Source organism: Oryctolagus cuniculus, chromosome 5, assembly GCF_964237555.1.
Source record: "Oryctolagus cuniculus chromosome 5, mOryCun1.1, whole genome shotgun sequence".
NCBI lineage: Eukaryota > Metazoa > Chordata > Mammalia > Lagomorpha > Leporidae > Oryctolagus > Oryctolagus cuniculus.
In genome coordinates, this window is record NC_091436.1 from 97,158,106 (window position 1) to 97,179,285 (window position 21,180).

The 21,180-nt window shown below is 41.6% G+C and overlaps 1 protein-coding gene, 1 long non-coding RNA gene and 1 other non-coding gene across 13 annotated transcripts in view; 2 read left to right on the plus strand and 1 right to left on the minus strand.

Annotated features, from left to right (window-relative positions):
• The window catches only part of FILIP1 (filamin A interacting protein 1), a 300,074-nt gene that overhangs the window by 274,809 nt on the left and 4,085 nt on the right, over positions 1–21,180 (plus strand). For 8 of the 10 annotated variants that reach the window (XM_070073868.1, XM_008263118.4, XM_070073867.1 and 5 more), the window contains 2 exons: positions 776–3,581; positions 6,969–7,192. In XM_070073868.1, the coding sequence (XP_069929969.1) occupies positions 776–3,581; positions 6,969–7,175 (3,013 nt within the window). In that variant the 3' untranslated portion in view covers positions 7,176–7,192. Of the gene's footprint in view, positions 1–775; positions 3,582–6,968; positions 9,607–21,180 lie in introns of those variants that run through there. The other 2 variants (XM_008263120.4, XM_070073865.1) reach the window with 2 other exon arrangements.
• The window catches only part of LOC103349802 (uncharacterized), a 43,740-nt gene that overhangs the window by 5,737 nt on the left and 16,823 nt on the right, over positions 1–21,180 (minus strand). For both annotated transcript variants that reach the window (XR_011388646.1, XR_011388644.1), the window contains one exon: positions 9,145–9,215. This is a non-coding gene — a long non-coding RNA (uncharacterized lncRNA). The remainder of the gene's footprint in view (positions 1–9,144; positions 9,216–21,180) is intronic.
• LOC127493351 (small nucleolar RNA SNORA28) lies at positions 17,973–18,099 on the plus strand. Its single transcript, XR_007923407.1, has one exon. It is a non-coding gene; the product is annotated as a small nucleolar RNA SNORA28 (small nucleolar RNA).

Here is a 21,180-nt window from a genome sequence, read left to right on the forward strand (position 1 = left end):
CTAGTGCCTAGAATACAGAAAGCATTATAGTCATTATTGCACAACCTCAGTTTTACTTAATGATTATTTTATTAAAGTACAACACCTCATGTGGAAAAGTTCTGACATCATAAGTGTTCAGCTTACCAACATTTCATTAAATTAAACAATCCTTTATAACCAGCATGTAAATCACAGAACCTGGTATTCCCAAAGTCCTCCTCATGCCTCCTGCTAGTCACTACCCGCCCCCCACAAAGGTAAAAATCCTAGCTGGTTTTCGTAGGCTTTACTTAACTTTGTTTATTTAAAGGCAGAAAGAGAGAGAAATTACTTCCCCTGGACCACTCCACAAATGCCTGCAATAGAGGCAGGTAAGGGGGAAGTATATGGGGGAAATGGGGAGAATGAGAAGTAGGGGTGTTGGGCCATATCAAAACCAGGAGTTCCATCCGGTTCTCCCACTCAGGTGGTAGGGACCAAGTATTTGAGTCATCACCTGCTGTCTCCTGGGGTGCACATTAGCAGGGAGCTTGACTGGAAGCAGAGGCCAGACTCCATCCCAGGCACTCTGATATGGGATGTGGTCTTCTTAAGACGTGACTTAACTTGCTGTGCCACAATGCCCACCCCCATTATCCTAACTTTTTTATTAGATTCATTAATGAATATTAAACCTTGATATAGCAATTGATAAAGATTTACTTAGAAGCATTTTGGTTTTTTATTTAATAATTTAAAATCAAACTGATTTGCTGATTACTCTTTTAACATGTAATTATATTTTATTTTCTAGGTTGAAAAAGCTTCTCGAACAAGAAAAGGCTTATCAAGCCCGGAAAGAAAAGGAAAATGCTAAGCGGCTCAATAAACTAAGAGATGAGCTTGTCAAACTCAAATCCTTTGCACTCATGCTGGTGGATGAAAGACAAATGCATATTGAGCAACTTGGCTTGCAAAGCCAGAAAGTACAGGATCTTACTCAGAAACTAAGGGAAGAAGAAGAAAAGCTCAAAGCCATTACCTCTAAATCCAAAGAAGACAGACAGAAATTACTCAAGTTAGAAGTGGACTTTGAGCACAAGGCTTCCAGGTTTTCTCAGGAACATGAAGAGATGAATGCTAAATTGGCTAATCAAGAATCCCACAACAGGCAACTTAGACTCAAGCTGGTTGGCTTAACTCAAAGAATCGAAGAGCTAGAAGAAACCAACAAGAATCTTCAAAAGGCAGAGGAGGAACTTCAAGAATTAAGAGATAAAATTGCCAAAGGAGAATGTGGAAATTCCAGCCTCATGGCCGAAGTGGAGAATCTCCGAAAGCGTGTGCTTGAAATGGAGGGCAAAGATGAGGAGATCACGAAAACTGAATCCCAGTGCAGGGAACTGAGGAAGAAGCTGCAAGAGGAAGAACACCATAGTAAGGAGCTCAAACTTGAAGTTGAGAAGTTACAGAAGAGAATGTCTGAGCTGGAGAAATTGGAAGAGGCATTTAGCAAGAGTAAATCTGAATGCACTCAACTGCATTTAAACCTGGAGAAAGAAAAGAACTTAACCAAAGACCTGCTAAATGAATTGGAGGTGGTCAAGAGTCGAGTAAAAGAACTTGAATGTTCTGAAAGTAGATTGGAAAAAGCTGAATTAAGCCTAAAAGATGATCTTACGAAGTTGAAGTCATTTACTGTGATGCTAGTTGATGAAAGGAAAAATATGATGGAAAAAATAAAACAGGAGGAGAGAAAAGTGGATGGGCTGAATAAGAATTTTAAGGTGGAACAAGGAAAGGTTATGGATGTCACTGAAAAACTGATCGAAGAAAGTAAGAAGCTGTTGAAACTGAAATCCGAAATGGAGGAAAAGGTATACCATCTGACAAAAGAGAGAGATGAATTGATGGGAAAGCTGAAAAGCGAAGAAGAAAAGTCTTCTGAATTAAGCTGCAGTGTCGACTTATTGAAGAAGAGACTGGATGGTATCGAGGAAGTGGAAAGAGAAATCACAAGAGGGAGATCTCGAAAGGGACCCGAACTCACCTGCCCGGAAGATAACAAGATTAAAGAATTAACACTTGAGATTGAGAGGCTGAAGAAACGCCTCCAACAGCTGGAGGTGGTGGAAGGGGATCTGATGAAGACTGAGGATGAGTATGATCAGCTGGAGCAGAAATTTAGAACTGAGCAAGATAAGGCTAACTTCCTCTCCCAGCAGCTAGAGGAGATCAAGCACCAAATCGCCAAGAACAAAGCAATAGAGAAAGGTGAAGTGGTGAGTCAGGAAGCTGAGCTGAGACACAGATTTCGACTGGAAGAAGCCAAAAGTCGAGACTTAAAAGCCGAAGTCCAAGCTCTGAAAGAAAAGATTCACGAGTTAATGAACAAAGAAGATCAGCTTTCTCAGCTCCAAGTAGATTATTCGGTCCTTCAACAACGATTTATGGAAGAAGAAAATAAAAACAAAAGCATGGGCCAGGAAGTCCTTAGTCTGACCAAAGAGTTGGAGCTTTCCAAGCGCTACAGCCGAGCTCTCAGACCCAGCATGAATGGGAGGAGAATGGTGGATGTCCCCGTGACGTCGACAGGAGTACAAACGGACACGGTCAGCAGCGATGCGGCGGAGGAGGAAACGCCTGCGGTGTTCATACGGAAATCCTTTCAAGAAGAAAATCACATCATGAGTAATCTTCGACAGGTGGGATTGAAAAAGCCGATGGAACGCTCCTCTGTTCTAGACCGGTACCCTCCAGCCGCAAATGAGCTCACCATGAGAAAGTCATGGATTCCATGGATGAGAAAACGGGAGAACGGCCCCCCAGTCATGCAGGAGAAAGGGCCCCGCACAAATTCCAGCCCAGGGCACCCAGGAGAGCTAGTCCTTTCGCCAAAGCAGGGCCAGCCCCTGCATATCCGGGTGACTCCGGACCACGAGAACAGCACTGCCACTCTGGAGATAACAAGCCCCACATCTGAAGAGTTTTTTTCTAGTACCACTGTCATTCCCACCTTAGGGAATCAGAAACCAAGGATAACTATTATTCCATCTCCAAATGTTATGTCCTCAAAACCAAAAAGTGGAGATACTAGTCTTGGCACAGAACGAGCCATGTCCCCAGTCACAATTACTACATTTTCCAGAGAGAAGACCCCGGAAGGTGGAAGAGGCACATTTTCAGACCGGCCCACGTCACCCATTCAGATAATGACGGTGTCCACATCGGCAGCACCAGCTGAGATGGCAGTTCCACCCGAATCCCAGGAAGTGCCCATGGGAAGGACTATCCTCAAAGTCACCCCAGAAAAACAGACTGTCCCAACTCCAGTGCGGAAATACAACTCCAATGCCAACATTATAACCACGGAAGACAATAAAATTCACATTCACTTAGGGTCTCAATTTAAACGATCTCCTGCAACTCCCTCTGAAGGAGTCAGTCCGGTGATAACTGTCCGACCACTCAACGTGGCAGCTGAAAAGGAGGTTTCCACCGGCACCGTCCTTCGCTCTCCCAGGAATCATCTCTCTTCGAGACCTGGTGCGAGCAAAGTGACAAGCACCATCACCATAACACCAGTCACGACCTCATCCACTCGAGGAACCCAGTCAGTGGTGAGTAGGGAAGGTTTCAAGTGCAGGCCAGTAGAGGGAGGGCTGGAGCCGGGAGACTAACTCAGCACCCACAGTAAAGCCAAACCACCTGCCTCTCCCTCCACTGGAACCCACTCACAGAGGTGTCCTAAGTGTTGTCTGTTCCGAGGAATGAGAATTAAAGGACCTAATATTTTAGATAAATTGGACCAACTTTGAGGGAAAACTTCAATTATACATGTAAATTATGGAGACTTCTCAAAATAATTTGCAGAGGTGGTTTCTTTGAAATGACAGCATAGAGTAACTGTAAGGTTAAAATTTTATTTTTATGTTTAAAATACTTTTTGCAATGGAAACTGAGAAAGGGGTGGTATGCAGGGAAAGTTAAAACTGTTCCTCGGTTACATTTCTATAACCTAAAATATTCGATATGTAAAATAGTTAAATGTAGCCATAGTCATACCTTATTCCAGAAATAAGATTAAGATATTTTTAATATCAAAATGCTTTTAAAAGTAAAAAAGTGGGTTAACATGCCTAAAAGCTGTATTTTATTTCATTATATTTTTTAGAGAGCAGGTGCTTTAGAAACATTTATTTGCTAACTAGCTGGAAAAAATGAATGAAAGCATGCCCAAAGTACAAAATCCAGAGCTTAAATTCCATTTTTCAAAAACACTTCTAGTGATTTGTATTCATTTATTGGGGACAAATTGGTAAACGTAATTATAGAATTATGTACTATTTAGGCATTAATTTAATAGGCTAGAAATTATGATTCTTAGACTCTGAACAACTGTGTAGCATAAATTGAAATCTCTTAAGAAAAACAGGAAGCTCATAGTTTAAATATAGAAACCATAGCGTATTTCTTCATATCCTCAATGTGATTTACTTTAATTCTCTGTGCATAGACGCAAGACACAGATGTCAAAGTGTGAATTAATTACTAAATTGCTTTGCCAGTAAAGCTTTCAGTTACCAGTTCTACAGGAAGCACCTAATATTCAGAATTGTGCACCTTCTCAAATGGCTCAATACTGCTTCTTAGGCAACACAAACCTTAGCTTGGTTGAGTAAGGTTTTGCTTCTTTTTACTGCATTTTATAACAAAGATAGTGGAGATATAAATCGTTGTGATTTGCAGCATATTTTCTGTTGTAATTTCTTATCCCCATTGTAAAGGTGAGATCAAGATAGCCATATCCTTTGGAGCAACATTTTTTTTTTAAGATTTTATTTATACATTTGAGAGGTAGAGTTGAAGGGGAGAGACAGAAAGAAAGGTCTTCCATCCACTGGTTCACTCCCCCAAATGACCGCAATGGCTGGAGCAAGGCTCATCCAAAGCTGGGAGCCAGGAACTTCTTCCAGGTCTCCCATGTGGGTTTAGAGGCCCAAGCACTTGGCATCTTCCACTGCTTTCCCAGGCCACAAGTAGAGAGCTGGATTGGAAGAAGAGCAGCTGGGACAGGAACCAGTGTCCGTATGGGATACTAGCAGCCCAGGTGGAGCCTAAGTCTACTACACCACAGCACTGGTGCTGGAGCAACATTTTTTACTACAAACTGGACTTCCAAATAAATTCCCAAGTATTTTAGACTTAAAGGATGGCCTGTTTTTTTGTTTTTGTTTTTTTGACAGGCAGAGTGGACAGTGAGAGAGACAGAGAGAAAGGTCTTCCTTTGCCGTTGGTTCACCCTCCAATGGCCTCGCTGATCCGATGGCAGGAGCCAGGTGCTTCTCCTGGTCTCCCATGGGTTGCAGGGCCCAAGCACTTGGGCCATCCTCCACTGCACTCCCTGGCCACAGCAGAGAGCTGGACTGGAAGAGGGGCAACCAGGACAGAATCTGGCGCCCCGACTGGTACTAAAACCCGGTGTGCCGGCGCTGCAAGGCGGAGGATTAGCCTAGTGAGCCGTGGCGCTGGCTGCCTGTTTGTTTTATCTGTATCAGATCCCATAAAATCAAGGACAGTAAAAGGTTTGAGACACCCCTCTAAGAATCTGAACTGTGAGGCTAGTTCATTTGTGCAATTATTCATTTAGCATTTTGTTGAGTGTCAAGTACATTTTAAGCATGGGGTTAGACACTGACACGTAAAGAGGAGTTTGGAAGTTCTTGACAGAGTGGGAGAGGCAGGTTTGGAACTGCTTAGTGCTTCTGTGATAGAAGTAAGCACAAAGCAACAACCAGAGAAGGCTTCACAAAGGAGGAAGGCTTCACTGAGAAGGGGGAATTTTCAAGAAGGAAAAGGGGAGGAATAATAGAACAACATGTATAAAGGGATGCAAACATGAAGGCAACTGGCATGTCTGGGGAATGGGGACAGTTGTACTATGCTTCAGTGCGTGTCTTATTATGAAACTGATTATTTAATCTCCTAGAATAGATAAAAAGAGTCATTGAATGATAATGATCATGAAGAAAATATCACAATATTAACAATTTAGAAGGATCTATCTAGAAAACCATTGAAAGAAAACACTGGAGGGCCCAGAGGCTCAAGACAAAGCTGCTGTTGGCAGTTCTCTGGGCCCTCTAGGGTGCCTGCTTGAATGATAGGGAAAGAACAGATCGATTGAAGAACAATTGAAGAACAATTTGAATTGAAAGAGTTTCATGACAAATGGGGTAGAGAGGTTACTGGGATTTTTGATTTGGTCACCTAAGGGTATAGGATGAGAAAAAAATGAAAAACTCGGGAAAGGATAAGCAACATTTGGGTCATGCCATTTCTACTTGAAATGGGTGGTGGGGGAGAAGGAAACTGGACATGTCCAGAGAGAAGTTGGAAATGTGAATCTTTCCACATTTTAGGAAAGCGCTGAAAGCTAGGGTTCCCTCAGTTCAGATACCTGGGGAAAGAACTTGGAGAAAGAGGGCTGAGTAACTGACACTTTGTAGAAAGCAGGCCAAGTAGAACCAGGAGCAGTCAGAGGCTGAGGAGTTATCAGAGGCAGCAGATGACGAGGTGAGACTGGCAAAGGAGTCACAGCAAGAGTGTGGGGTGCTTTAAGAAGGAGGGTGTAGTCGGCAGTGACAGAAATAGAAGAGTGCAAGGGCTCTGGGAGGAAAAAAGAGAGCTGCTTCATCTGAAATGGAGGGGAGGGGTGGGTTGAGATACAATCTGGGAGAGTGGGAGTAGCCTGATTCAGATCCCATGGCCTGTGTTTTCCCTGGAGTTACTGGTAGAGGAGGTGGTAGTTGGGCAGAAATGTTTCAAGCAAAAGAGAGGTAATAAGCAGATCAGATACCAAGTCCAAGTTTCCTGCACTTCTTTTATTTGGAGAAGGGTCATCTGTGGGTGTCCTGTGTGTCAGGAGTCCTGCTAATGTTGAGATTGATGGCGAACGCAGGGGAAGCTCACCAATATCTGTGTCTCTGTGTTTTTCTCTCTTACAGTCTGGACAAGATGGGTCATCCCAGCGGCCTACACCCACCCGCATTCCCATGTCAAAAGGTATGAAAGCAGGAAAGCCAGTAGTGGCTGCCCCAGGAGCAGGAAATCTGACCAAATTCGAGCCTCGAGCTGAGACTCAGTCTATGAAAATAGAGCTGAAGAAATCTGCAGCCAGCAGCGCTACCTCTCTTGGAGGGGGGAAGGGCTGAGGGCAGTGGCTCAGGGGGTATGTTGTGCCCATGCTAGTGCTGCTGTGAAAAAAACCCTTCGTCTGTTTGTGCCAACTCTTTACATGTGCTAATTTAAGTTTTAAATACTTTGTTTATAAAGTAACCAACTAATAGCCATGTGCCCTTCCTATTTTATGCATTTGTTTTGATGCTAGGGAACAGAACTAATGATTAGCACAACTACTGTTTGCTGTGTGGTTTGTTGAGGATGCTGGGTCTCAGTGGGGCCTGACTTGTAGCCCCGGTTTTGCTTCTAACAGGTAGACCCCTCAGTGAACCCATCTGAGCCTCAGGTTCTTCATCAGTAGGTTGAGGGGGCTGGATCACATGTTCTTCAAAGCTGGCTCTCATATTTCCTAACTGTAAGCCAAATTTACTAAGACTTTGTTCCACACTAATGTTTTATTTTTAAAAATTTTATTATGGAATAGGACATAGTTTAACAATTGTGATTTGCCACTGTCAAATCCTGAATTTGACTTATGTGCTGGAAAAATACTCCTCATAGTTATTACAGGGCCTGGGTCTCTAAACTTTTGCAAAAACAAAAGCCTTTAATATGATTTCATATTGAATGTGAAATAAAATTGAAATGAAATATGGAATACCAAAAACAGAGTTTTACTTATTTGTATGTGTTTGTCTGTATTGTAGCACCTCCAAAATATTCCCAGAGTTTCAGAGACCATAATTTTAGAACCATTAATGTCAGACTCAAGCTCCTTTCACATGTACAATTCATTTAAATTGTGGGGCAGTCTGAATAGAGCTTGCAAGTGGCCCTTTGTAGCTTAGCAGATTGTGATGGATAGAGAGTAGCAGAAAGTAAATTCTGATACATTCATGCCCAGAAAAAAAATTACATCAAGCACAACTTAATTGAGTTCGAATTTTTTCAGTTACGTGTTGACCTGCAAATATAAAACCAGTTCATGATTTGGGGTGTGTGTAGTGTGTATGTGTGTGTGTTATAGTGAATCCTGATTGAACAACTTTCTTTAATTTTAAGCATGCATTAATAAGCATGGGATAGTGTGAATGCCAAACACCAAGTGTATTTGTGATAGTAACCTTGTTAAGGTGGACATTGCGCTTCATAGTCACATGACCACAAATGAGCTCAAGGCTCCTAACCCACAGCTTAGCATACCAAGGTCTCATATAGGCCACACCTTTGCCAAAATGTTTGTGCCAACTGGGTGAGCTTTATGAAGATACAACAACTATGAAGTTAGAAATTTTCATTTTTCCATTTCTGAATTGTTAGGGTTTCAAAATGATATGAACACCATCTGCTCTTGACATTTGGGAAATGACAGATTTAAGAAAAAAGATGTGATTAGTTTTTAGCATACAAATCAACTTGTTTCATGATAAAGAAATTCTTCTCTGTGTTCTTTTAGATACCAGATTTCCTACCCTTTGTAGAACTTGGAACTGAATTATGTATAGTGGTGGTAGATGCAGTTGCCTCATAAAATTCACATCCGTTTTAATCAAATCTCTGTTGCCTACTGCTCATCAGGTTACTAAAAGATATTAAGTAACCATATTAAAGCCATGGTGTATTAATGCAACCTTAGGATGAGAGAGAGAGAGAGAGAGAGAGAGAGAGAGAGAGAGAGAGAGACTGTTTATGAAATATAATTGGACAGGTTTAAACAAGAAAGTTTGCCATTTAGAACACTGACTTTTATTTTTTTAAAAGGAGATTTTTCTCCCATTTCATCAAGGGGGCATCCAATCCTTTCCAAAACGAGGATCTTCCCTGTTTTTACTAATACCTTCCTGGCATTGATGAAGTATTTAGTGTTACCATATCATAACCTACTGTATTTGTGTAAACAAGGGTGTCAAAAGAACCAAAGTGCATTCCTTCTGACTTCTGCCGTTCTTCACTGACTGTTACCATGATCTTACTGTCACTTGCTGTAGTTTGTGCCTTTACCTGTTCACACTGTGCTTATGTCGTTTCCTCCTGGAAGTCCATTCCATCTGCAGGGAGAGTGCTCCAAAAGCCTGGAGAGTACATGAACAGGATGTTTATACATCTTGATCTTGGAACAGAGCCATTTATAAAGTACAACTCCTATGAAAACTTGGCAGAAGCACACATGGTCACTTTTCAGAAAGGATAAAAAGCAACCACCAGGGAATTTTTCTTTGTAATTTTAGAATAAACTCTATCTTTATTGGATATCCTTGTTTTAAAACACATATTTAGAAATGAAATCCCCTAGGGATAGGAGGTGGAGGATTAAATACACACCAACTACAGCTTTCATTTGTGAATATAACGTTTTTAAGATGCAATTTAATTTTTTTTGTAGGAGTAAATGCAACTGAAAGTTTAAAATCTTTTCTTTGTTCTAAGAAATCTTATGTAGTAAAATAAAAGGTGTCTCACCATGACTGATGTGTACAGCTGCTGCTCAGGTCCATCATGAAGACCTCCAGCGGGAGGTGGGGCTGGTGGGTTGGGAGGTGTTTGCCATTCCTACTGACTTCAATATGACGGCGCATTTAGGGACTGTCAGGGCACAATCTCCAGGGAGCAGATCTGGTTTTTCCCACTGGAGGATAGTTTTTTCTTCATTTTATAATTTTTTTATTTGAAAAGAGCGAGCGAGTGAGCAAGAGAGAGAGCACTCCTGTTCCCTTGTTGACTCCCCAAATCCCTGCAACAGCTGTGACTGGTCTTGGCTGAAACCATAAGCCAAGAACTCAATCCAGGTCTCCCACATGGATGGCAGGGGTCCAGTTAGTTGAGCCATCACTCTTACCTCCCAAGATCTGGATTAGCAGGAGACTGGACGCGAGAATCAGAGCTGGGCATCAAACCCAGGTACCTTGATAAGGGATACAGGCATCCCAACCAGCATCTTAATTGCTAGACCAAATACCCACCTCTGAGAATAATTTAACTATGTTGAATATTTCATCACATTTGTGATGGTGGCCACCACACATGCATGGTTCCAGAAATGTCCTAATAGGAGATACAACCCACAGAGTGGCCATCATTCCTTGAAAATGTGATTCCATATCTAGGTCATCAGCTTAAACAGGATCACTCAGTTTCCACTGGTGTTTCCATTACGTTTCCAGTGGGGACTGGTTAAAGGGTAGCAACTGGGCTCTCTCTGGAGGTTGTGGTGTATTCATTGAAGGTATAACCATTTCAGGGAAATGAAAACATGGCCAGGAACGTAAGCTGTAAAAAAGATTTGAACTCCTTATTCCCTTAGAGACTTAGAATCCTGAGGGAGAAGTACGACTTTCCTAACTGGAAAAACCACAGGGATATAGATAAGAAGACAAGTCTGTTGAAGACTGGAGGGCAGAGGGAGAGGGTGGACAAAGTGATGAGGAAATGGGCATACAGAGGATTTCCTCATAAATAGGAATGTACTCGTGAAATTCCAAAATTTCCCCAACCCATATAAAGCTTAGTGTTTCCTGTCCTCCAGGGTCTCATTGGTTATCTTTCTTCATTGTTGTTTCAATTCCTTCTTTTTACCTGCTGGTTACACAAAGGATGTAAATATGCTCTGGCCTCTTCCATTTTATCAGAATTCTTCCTTCCCCTATAGCTGCCGCCCCGACTCCATCCAACTGAAGTAAGCTAACATTCAACATTTTCTACCTCCACTATCATGCTTCATAGCTATTCTCTTTATTAAAGGAATTCATTTACAAAGGTAAAACATCAGCCAGTGCTAAAAGACAACCCTGACCCCCTCAAGTTTTCCCCCGGGGAAAATCATTTCCAATGCCTAGCTGGCATTTATGTCTGTATTTCTAAATAACATGCTTTACTGTGACTTTTTTGTTTCTAAATTTTAGCTATCTTTTGTCTCTTTCTACTATCATCTGATGATCAAAGATTTAATCCTCTCACTGGTTCCCTCTTCCTTTTTCCCTATCCTCGCAATATGATTGCATCATAAATGTTTTGATAAATCAGCAGCCAGTATTTGTATGCTTATATATTTATACATTTATAGTGTAAGTGCTGTTCCCTGCTGAGCCAAGTAGTATACTATGATTATGCTCTCTTACCACTTTCCCCCCTTCAAAAGAATAATTGCTTTAATTTTTTTATCTACTTGGTTTTCTATGTATCTATCTTTATTTTTTCCAAATGCTCCATTAGTTCTGCCAAACACTATCAGTAATTTTTCCAAGCACTTAAACACATCAGTTTCATATTTTCCCCTTGGAGCCCTTCCTAGCTCAGCCCTCTTCTTCCCTCCTCAGTCTGGACTGGTTGGCTGCTGGGCGTGCTGCACAGCTGTTGTCCTTTTGCCTTTGTGGAATCCTCTGTTCCTGACTCCTTGTCTTCTACTTCTTTCTCCTCTCCATCTGTCTCTCTGTTTTGCTGTGCACCTACCAGTAGTTTCTGTAGATAAAATCCCCCATAGGTCATAGGTCAGGGGAGATAATTTCATAGTCCAGTGTGTGAACTTTTCACTCCCCTCCATTCTTTCTATGCCGCCCATCCTTGTGCTCAGGTCCAGAACTTCTTAAGTCAGCATTTCCAGAAACTAAACCTCTGGTCTTTGTTAAGGGTAAGAGCAGAGTTAGGCTATGCTCTTCTCCCTCCCTGACCAAGACATCTCAGCTCCCTTGCATTTCCTTTTACCTGTCTGGCTATTCTGCCTCCCTTGCTGGTTCCTTGTTTTTTGCATATTGCATACCTAGTAAGGATTGATTTCCCCATATCATTGTCAAAAACCATTTTCCTAATTTCCAGGCTTTCTCCAGCCATCTGATATCCTCCCATGACTTAATTTTTCACTCATATGCTAACTCCCAGACCTCCATCTCCAGCTTTGTGTCTAACTTTGCACTGTGTATCTCCAACTCAGTTGGTGTAAAAACCATTCTCAAAGCCTCCCATCCCTCTTCCAACTCTCCTCCTTCTCATGTTTCTCCCCTTCAGCAGGGATATCCTGATCCACCCAGTCACTCAAGCTGGAACCCTCCCTCAGTCCTCAAGTAGCTTCTAATTCTGGCCCCTTAACCTCTTCTGTCAGTCAAACCTCTCCATTACTTCCACCATCCTCAACTTGAGCTTTTCATGATGTCTCTTGTGAATTATTCTGATAACCTTCTAACTGGTGTCATTAGTCTCCAGCCTCAAAACTCTCGGATCTGTTTTTCATTTTGTTTTCCACAGTGCAAGATGATCATGTCACTCAATATTTGGAAACCCTCCAAATGTTCCTCCTTTACCTGCAGAGTACAATGCCAACTCCTTGGTGTGGCATGTAAGGCTGCCTGTGATTGGGTTCTCCCTCTCTCTTGTTTCCTGAGCACATTTGGCATTCCCATGGCTGGACCCCTGTCTTCCAAGCTTAGAGAACTGCTTGTTACATGCCAGGCCCTGCCATCCTTCCTTGACTTGCTCAGTTTGCTCCTTCTGCCTGAATTGCCCTTTCTCTTTTGGTTGTGCCTTTCTTTCTTCAGCATCTCTTTTACAAACATTGCCTCCTCTAGGAGGAAAGCTGTTATTTCAGAATCTATCATAGGCTTTGCAAGGCTAAAAAACCTTGCCATTCACTCTAGAGAAACAAAACTAGCAGGTGAAGAAAGGCAAGGAAGTAGGGCAAGAAAGAGGTACTCTCAATTCCTCCCCTGGTCTGCAATGCAAAAAGTCATGGAGGGAACCAGCAAGTCATGTATGAGACCATGGTGGGAAGAGATGGTGGAATTGGAAGAGAGCCAGGTAGTTCCATTCTGGATGCGTAAGTTATTTCTGCTTTCCTCCAAAGGCACAGTGGCAGGTAATGGATGCAGAATAGCCAGGAGTCCTGGACTGGGGGGTTCTTGCCTCTGAAGCCACCACACTGTGAAGAACAAAGGCGATGTGAGCACTTTCTTCTGTGACATAAATACACCCTGCATAAGTCACAAACAGCTATCCCTTGTGGTGCTTCTAATTCCCCAAGAGAAAGTTTCAGAGATTGTCATGCTCCTCAGGTTCACGAAAGACCCTCCACAGTAGCACAGAAGCACTCATTTAAAAGGACTGAACACCACCACCACCAAGTAGGATCTGGAATTTGGATAGATATCAAGGTGACCATTCAGAGAAGGAGGTTACTGAACAATGGAGTAGATACCTGAGAGCACTGAAAGCCAGGAGACGGGACTGGAATGACACTCTCGTCTGCCACCAAGAGGCTGTATTACCTTTGGCAAATGACTTTACCTTAGCTATAAGCTTTTATGATTCTGGTATTCCTTCTTAGTCATGGTATCATAGGCTTCCCCATGACTTAGCAAGCAACTTCTAGGATCCTGCTACAATGCTTTTCCTAAGAATGAATGATTAATTGCTGATTTGGTAAAAGCACTTTTAGCCTCTCTACTTGCGCTAATATATTGAGTATGTGTGATGGACAGAATTACAAAATCACAGAGCTGATTAGAGCTGAACCAGACCTCAGAGGATAATTCTCTCTGTTATTAAAAAACAACAGCAGCAATGACAAAAACACAAAAGCAAAAAATAATTTAAAAAAGTAAATTCCCAAGGGTTAGAAATATCTAACCATATTTTTAATGATGAAGCCAGAATCAAAAATCAAAATCAAAGGCCAGAATCTAAAATCAGTTCTTGTTTCTCTTAGTGCATTATTCATTATTTTATATGATGAAATTACTTCATAGGAACAAAGTATAGATTTATTTAAATGTATATTTATAGGTAGACTGAAACACCCACACCCATTAGACCAAAATAATATTGTCAAATGTTTTTAAGATACTGAGATATCTATATAGAAACTATATGTGTGGGGCCAGCACTGTGGCTTGGCAGGTAAAGCTGCCACCTGCAGTGCCTGCATCCCACATGGGTGCCAGTTCAAGTCCTGGCTGCTCTACTTCTGATCCAGCTCTCTGCTATGGCCTGGGAAAGCAGTAGAAGATGGCCCAAGTTGTTGGACCCCTGCGCCCATGTAGGAGACCCAGAAGAAACTCCTGGCTCCTGGCTTCAGATGGGCCTAGCTCTGGCCATTGTGGCCATCTGGAGAGTGAACCAGCGGTTGGAAGACCTGTCTCTCTCTGCCTCTACATCTCTGTAACTCTGCCTTTCGGATAAATAAATAAATCTTTAAAAAATACAGACAGGAGATACTTTAAAAAGAAGAAACTATATATGTAAAAGTTCTTATAGTAGTGTTTGATGACAATTTTCACACACAATGTTATTTTCCATGCTGTTTTTTTTAAAGATTTATTTATTTATTTATTTGAAAGTCAGAATTACACAGAGAGAGAAGGAAAGGCAGAAAAGAGACAGAGATTTATTTATTTTAAAGAGTTACACAGAGAGAAAAGGAGAGGCAGAAAAGAGAGAGAAAGAGAGGTCTTCCACCTGCTAGTTCACTCCCCAAATGGCTGCAACAGCTGGTGGTGCGCCAATATGAGCCCAGGAGCCAGGAGCCAGGAGCCAGGAGCTTCTTCCGGGTCTCACACATGGGTGCAGGGGCCCAAGGACTTGGGCCATTCTCCACTACTTTCCCAGGCCATAGCAGAGAGCTGGATCAGAAGTGGAGCAGCCATGCCTCGAACCGGTGCCCATATGGGATGCTGGCCCTGCAGGCGGCCGCTTTACCCGCTACGCCACAGCGCTGGCCCCTTTCATGCTATTTTATGACCACCCATAGACTTCACACAATTTAGGCATTTAATTTCTGCATCTAAAAGAGTAGAAACTGTGTGAGCTTGGCTCAAATATTTACCTAGTTTCCCAATATTAAGTTTTCATTTATAGTGAGTGTTACACATGGGGAAACTATTTCAAATTTGCTTTTATCTGGGAAACATCATGCTGGAGATAAGGACTGGCCTCCCAGAAAAAGAAGGTATCAGTCATTTCTGTGATTATTGTTAACTCCTGCAAACTGGGGGAGTTAAGAGATGATCTGGGCTCATGGAAGAGTGGGAAATGTTTTGGAAGGAAGCAAATAAACTATTAGGTCATTGAGAAAGCCCAAGAGAATTTATATCCTCTGGTTCAAAAGTTTTCTAGGGCAAATGACAGAACTGATTAGCGGAAGTATTTTTAATTAGCTGAGCTGAATCCAAAAGAAGAAATCCAAGTCCAAGTCAACAGGGGAAGTTTATTGAACTTCCTATTTAAAACAGATGTTTTGTCAGAACGCTGATTAATTTCTGAATGTGATAATCACACAAGTGAACCTAAAGCAGTTTATGAAAATGAGACACTTGAAAATAAGTAGTGTTGAGATACTCCTACTTCCAAAAGGCATAGAGAATGTGGGACCTTTTTTTGGCAGGTGGATGATTACCCTGAAGGCAGTAGGTTCTAAGCTGAGGTTTGGTGGCTGGTGGAGAGGAAGAGCATCATATCCTTGAGCTGCAATCATGCCTTCTAGACATAGCCCCTGTTAGGAAGGGAGCCACAGAACAGAGTGAGGCAAAATCCAGGAGGAAATGTTTTCTGTGACTTGGATGAAGCAGCCCTCCTGCACTGAGGAGAAGTCCTGCTGTAAGTTGAACTTCCGCTGTTTTTTGTCTTAAAGTGACTTGGTCTCATTTAGTAAAGCAGACTTTTAAAATTCAGAGCTCCAGTGTCCCTTTGCAGAGAGTTGAGCAGAGTGTAAAAACGTGCAGTGCCCGGGAGGGTCTGACTTTCTGAAGTACCTCTCTTCCACTTCACAGACAAGGAGCTCTCCTGGGGAGAAACAATTCTGATTCGCCTCAAGCACTCAAGAGATAGTCTCCCCAAATTTCTCTCCAAATTCTGTTTCTTACATGCAGCTTTGGAGCTAAATCTACTGTCTGGCCAGGGGTTTTGGGATACTAGCCAGCAAAGATCAAGGCTTACTGTGGTAGGAAGTCAAGTATAATTAGGAATTTGATAACATATTGAACTTCTGCTTCATGGATGTTATCTAAAAGCTGACATAATAAAAGAATGAATTATTAAGCATCATCATTTCATGATAATATCATAACAAATTAGGTATTTTAATGTGTTATCTGAAGTTTTATAAGGAGAAACCATCAACATAATATTAAAGAAATACATAAGGGGAAAAAGTCTGTAAATGCATTTTGAAAATTTTAAAAATTATTTATTTTTTAAAGATTTATTTATTTGAAAGGTAGAGTTACAGAGAGAGAGAGACAGACAGAGAGACAGAGACAGAGAGAAATCTTCCATCAGCTGGTTCAATCTCCAAATGACTGCAATGACTAGGGCTGGGCCAAGCCAATGCCAGGAGACAGGAACTTCTTATGGGTCTCCCATGTGGGTGCAAGCATTTGGGCCATCCTCTGCTGCTTTCCCAGGCCATTAGCAGGGAACTGAATTGGAATTAGAGCAGACTGGTGTCCATATGGGATGCTGGCCCTGCAAGCTGTGGCTTAACCTGCTGTGACACAGTGCCAGGCCCAGGAAAATTTTTCTTAAATGTATTTATTTGAGAGGGAAGGAAGGAGGGAGGGAGAAAGAGAGAAAGAGAGAGAGAGAGGAGAGAGAGAGAGAAAAAGAGAGAGAAAGGAGGGGATCCTCTGCTGGCTCATTGCTTAAATACCCACAACAACCAGGGCTGAGGCAGGCTAAAGACAGGAATTGGTAACTCAGTCTGGGTCTCCCATGTGAATGATAGGAACCCAACTACTTGAGTCATCATCTACTGCCTCCCAGGGTGCCCATTAGCAGGAGCTAAAATAGGGAGTGGCACCAGTGTATCAACATGGGCACTGTGGAAGGGATGTCTGTCCGAACTGGCATGCTAACTGTTCTGTCAAACACCTGTCCTACATTTCTGTAAATTGTTAATGTCAAAAGTATATAAAAATCTAGTGTCCCTCATGTGTATATGCTGATGAAAATTTAGGGTTTTTTTTCCCTTCCAATTATCTTAATAAATGTCTGCATATCAAAGGGCCCTAAATTTAAGTGCTTTTTTTGCTAATAGATACAATGAACTATGATCTTTGTTCCCAATCTGCCTATTAAAAGCTGTATAAATTACTAGAAAGAGAAAAGTTACTAGCTGTATCTGATTTTATCATGGTCATTGTAAAGGCTCCAAATCAGCTATGCTTAGTCTCATTCTGGGATGAAATGGAGACAGAGTAGGAGATGGAATGAAATTTGCTCACTGCCTTTGTAACTTCAATGAAATGTAAACATTATTTTATTGTACTAAATTGTAAAGAGACAGGAAGAGACTTGGGAGTTCTGCCCTCCTCCATTTCTGTGCATGAATATAATAGTGTTATCTCTTAAGTATTAATTTTTGTTCCTGGCGTTTATGAATTACATATGTATCAGATAGTTTTGCTGTTAATGAGTTATTTCAAAATGTAATGGTATAAAACAACACATATTTCTCACAATTTTGTGTATTGGCTGGATGATTCTTATTTGAGTATTCTCAGCTGAGATTAGTGAAAAACTTAGACTATATGCAACTAAAATTTAATAAATCTGTTTAATAAGTTTCAATGAAAACACTACCGTGTAGATTTTGTCTGTAGAAATTATATGTCTCCATATGTATAAAATGGGCTTACTTGTATTCTTTTAAATGAAGTTCATCTATATAAATATTAAAATACCATCTTTTATTGATAGAATTTATTTAGAATAAATTTATTTGGCATTATCAAATATTTGTGAGACAGTCTAGTTAATAAAGTATGTATATATGTACACACATATATACCATTTATGGATTGCTAGTTTGCTAATTGAAACATTAGTAATTGAAAGTAATATTCCATTGCAAGCAACACTCTGTGGCAGACTGTCAAAACCATCTGACACAATTTGAGCTTCCTATAGCAAGGAAGTCTAAACTGCTCCAGAAATCTCTCTTCTGTTACACAAGCCATTATATTATACTTAAGCAGTGTTCAACAACAACAAAACAAAATAATATTTCAGCCAAGATATTGTTTCTTCTATGTACAAATACTCAAATTTTTACCAAATACTAATTGTAAAAAACTATTACCAGGGGTGGGCATTTGGTGCTATGGTTAAGATACCAATTAGGGTGTTCATATTCCACTGAGAGGCTACGTTTGGGTCAGCTCCACTTCCAGTCCCAACTTCCTGCTAATGTACACTATGAGAGACAGTAGATGATGGCTCTAGTACTTGAGCTCCTGTTACTCACATGGGGAGATTCAGATAAAGTTCTAGGCTCCTGGCTTCGGCCTGACCCAGCCCTGGCTGTTGCAGGCATTTGGGAAGTGAACCAGCAGATGAGAGATCTGTGTCTGTTGTGTTTCTCTCAGCTTTTCAAATAAAGAAAATGTAATGCTATCATCATAGAGACTGAAAAATGCTAGGATTAAGAGCAAGCAATTCCAGGAATTAAGAGGTTTAAGCATTCAACGGGAAAAAAAAGAAGGTGCTGTAGTAACAAGAAATGTTACACCTGCAAAGGATGTTGGAGATGGTTTCTGACGCTCTCATATTGTACTGAGGAAACAAAGACACAAGCATTGACCAGGGCTGACGTCAAGACCACTGCAGCGGGTGAAACTGCTGCCTCTGCTCTGGCACCCTGTGTGGGCCCTAGTTTGTGCCCTGGCTGCTCTGCCTCTGATCCAGCTCCCTGCTGGTAGAAGGCGGCAGAGGATGGCGCCTGCACCCATGTTGGAGACCTGGAGGAAGCTCCTGGTTTCTGGCTTCAAATCAGCCCAGCTCTCGCCATTGCAGCCATTTAGGAAGTGAACCGGTGAATGGAAGATCTCATGCTCTCTTTCGCTCTCAAAAAAAAAAAAAAAAAAAAAAAAAAAAAATTACATTGACCATAAGAACAATTCTGAATTTTACTCCTTTAGGTTGATGCTTTCTATTCTTTCTTAAGAGAAGGAAATGAAGTACTTATATAATTTAATTATTTTAGGAAGATTTGAGACACAGGTCACATCAGTTGTTTTGTTTTGTTTTGTTTTGACAGGCAGAGTGGACAGTGAGAGAGAGAGAGAGAGAGACAGAGAGAAAGGTCTTCCTTTGCCATTGGTTCACCCTCCAATTGCTGCTGCGGCCGGCGCACCGCACTGATCCGATGGCAGGAGCCAGGTACTTATCCTGGTCCCCCATGGGGTGCAGGGCCCAAGCACTTGGGCCATCCTCCACTGCACTCCCGGACAATAGCAGAGAGCTGGCCTGGAAGAGGGGCAACCGGGACAGAATCCGGCACCCCGACCGGGACTAGAACCCGCAAGGCGGAGGATTAGCCTAGTGAGCCGCGGCGCCGGCCCACATCAGTCTTTAAAACCTAGTTCAGGGCCGGCGCCGTGGCTCAATAGGCTAATCCTCCACCTTGCGGGTTCTAGTCCCGGTCGGGGCGCCGGATTCTGTCCCGGTTGCCCCTCTTCCAGGCCAGCTCTCTGCTATGGCCAGGGAGTGCAGTGGAGGATGGCCCAGGTGCTTGGGCCCTGCACCCCATGGGAGACCAGGAAAAGCACCTGGCTCCTGGCTCCTGCCATCGGATCAGCGCGGTGCGCCGGCCGCGGCGGCCATTGGAGGGTCAACCAACGGCAAAAGGAAGACCTTTCTCTCTGTCTCTGTCTCTCTCTCACTGTCCACTCTGCCTGTCAAAAAAAAAAAAAAAAAAAAAAAAAAAAAAAAAAAAAAAAAAAAAACCTAGATCAGAATTTTAGGTTTTTAAAGATTTTATTTACTTTTATTTAAAAGGTAGAGTTACAGAGACAGGAAGAGACAAAGAGAGAGAGAGAATTCTATTTGCTGGTTTACTCCCCAAAAGGCAGCAATGGCCAGGACTGGCCAGGCTGAAGGCAGGAGCCAGGAGCTTCATCCAGGCCTCCCACATGGATGGCAGGGGTTCAAGTACTTGGGCAATCTTCTGCTGCTTTCCTAGGTGCATTAGCAGAGAACTGGTCTAAAAATGGAGCAGACAGGACTCGAACCAGTGCCTATATGAGATAGTGGTGTCACAGGTGCTGCTTAACCTGCTGTGTCACAGTGCTGGCCCAGCTCAGAATTTTAGAAAAGAAAAAGTATTTAATGGGAAATAACATTTTAATCTCAGACCCTGATTTTTAACTACATAACATTTTAATTAGTGCTTTTAATTTTTTGCCAGTAGATCTTTATACATTTTTAGGCATTTAGATACTTTGAAACTAGAATAATTTTTCAATGAAAAAAATCAATTTCTAAGGGTTTCTGGTATAATGAAAAATAAGTACGTAGGTCTTAAAAACTTTATAAAAGCCTCAGAAGTAAATATTCTAAAGTATATTAGACATTAATGTATTCTCTTTTATTTTGCTTTCATATCCATTTTATCTCAAATTCAAGCCGAAAAGCTGAGGGAAGGAGTAGAAACAGCTCTACCTAGTGGCCATCATCTGGCAAAGTTCAAGAAATAAGAAAGCTTTTTCTTTTCCCACAAACGATCATTCCCTATGAATAATTAGTGTGAATCTGTAGATCTATGGCATAATGTGATCTGATTAATGTTAATTTAAATATTTATTACACACATAGAATTAAAATGCAGATAGCAGGCATTGAAAATTAAAGTGAAAGGAATGCTTGGAAATTTCCTCAGGCTATTGATAAAAAACCTTAATATATGTTTCTGCTCTCAAAATATTGTCATATGTTGACAGGAGGCAATAAAATTTTCATGTGGAGAAACTATTTGAAGCATATTATTTTCTGTCCTCTGCTCTGTATGACCTCAGTGATGGAAAGACTGTCTCATTCTGCTCACCAGTGTTGTTCCATCCAAGCATGGATGGCCTTAGTAAATAATTCTTGAATGACTGAATGAAAAAACATGAGGATGACATGTGTTTATAAAGGCTTAATATAAAAGTAACACCAATAAAATAATTTCATATATCAAATATCAATAACATGGCTGGACTCTTTTGATTACTATCTCAATCTATTTTGTGCTTGAGATAGTAATCAGAACGGTCCAGCCATGTGCTTTTATTGGAATGA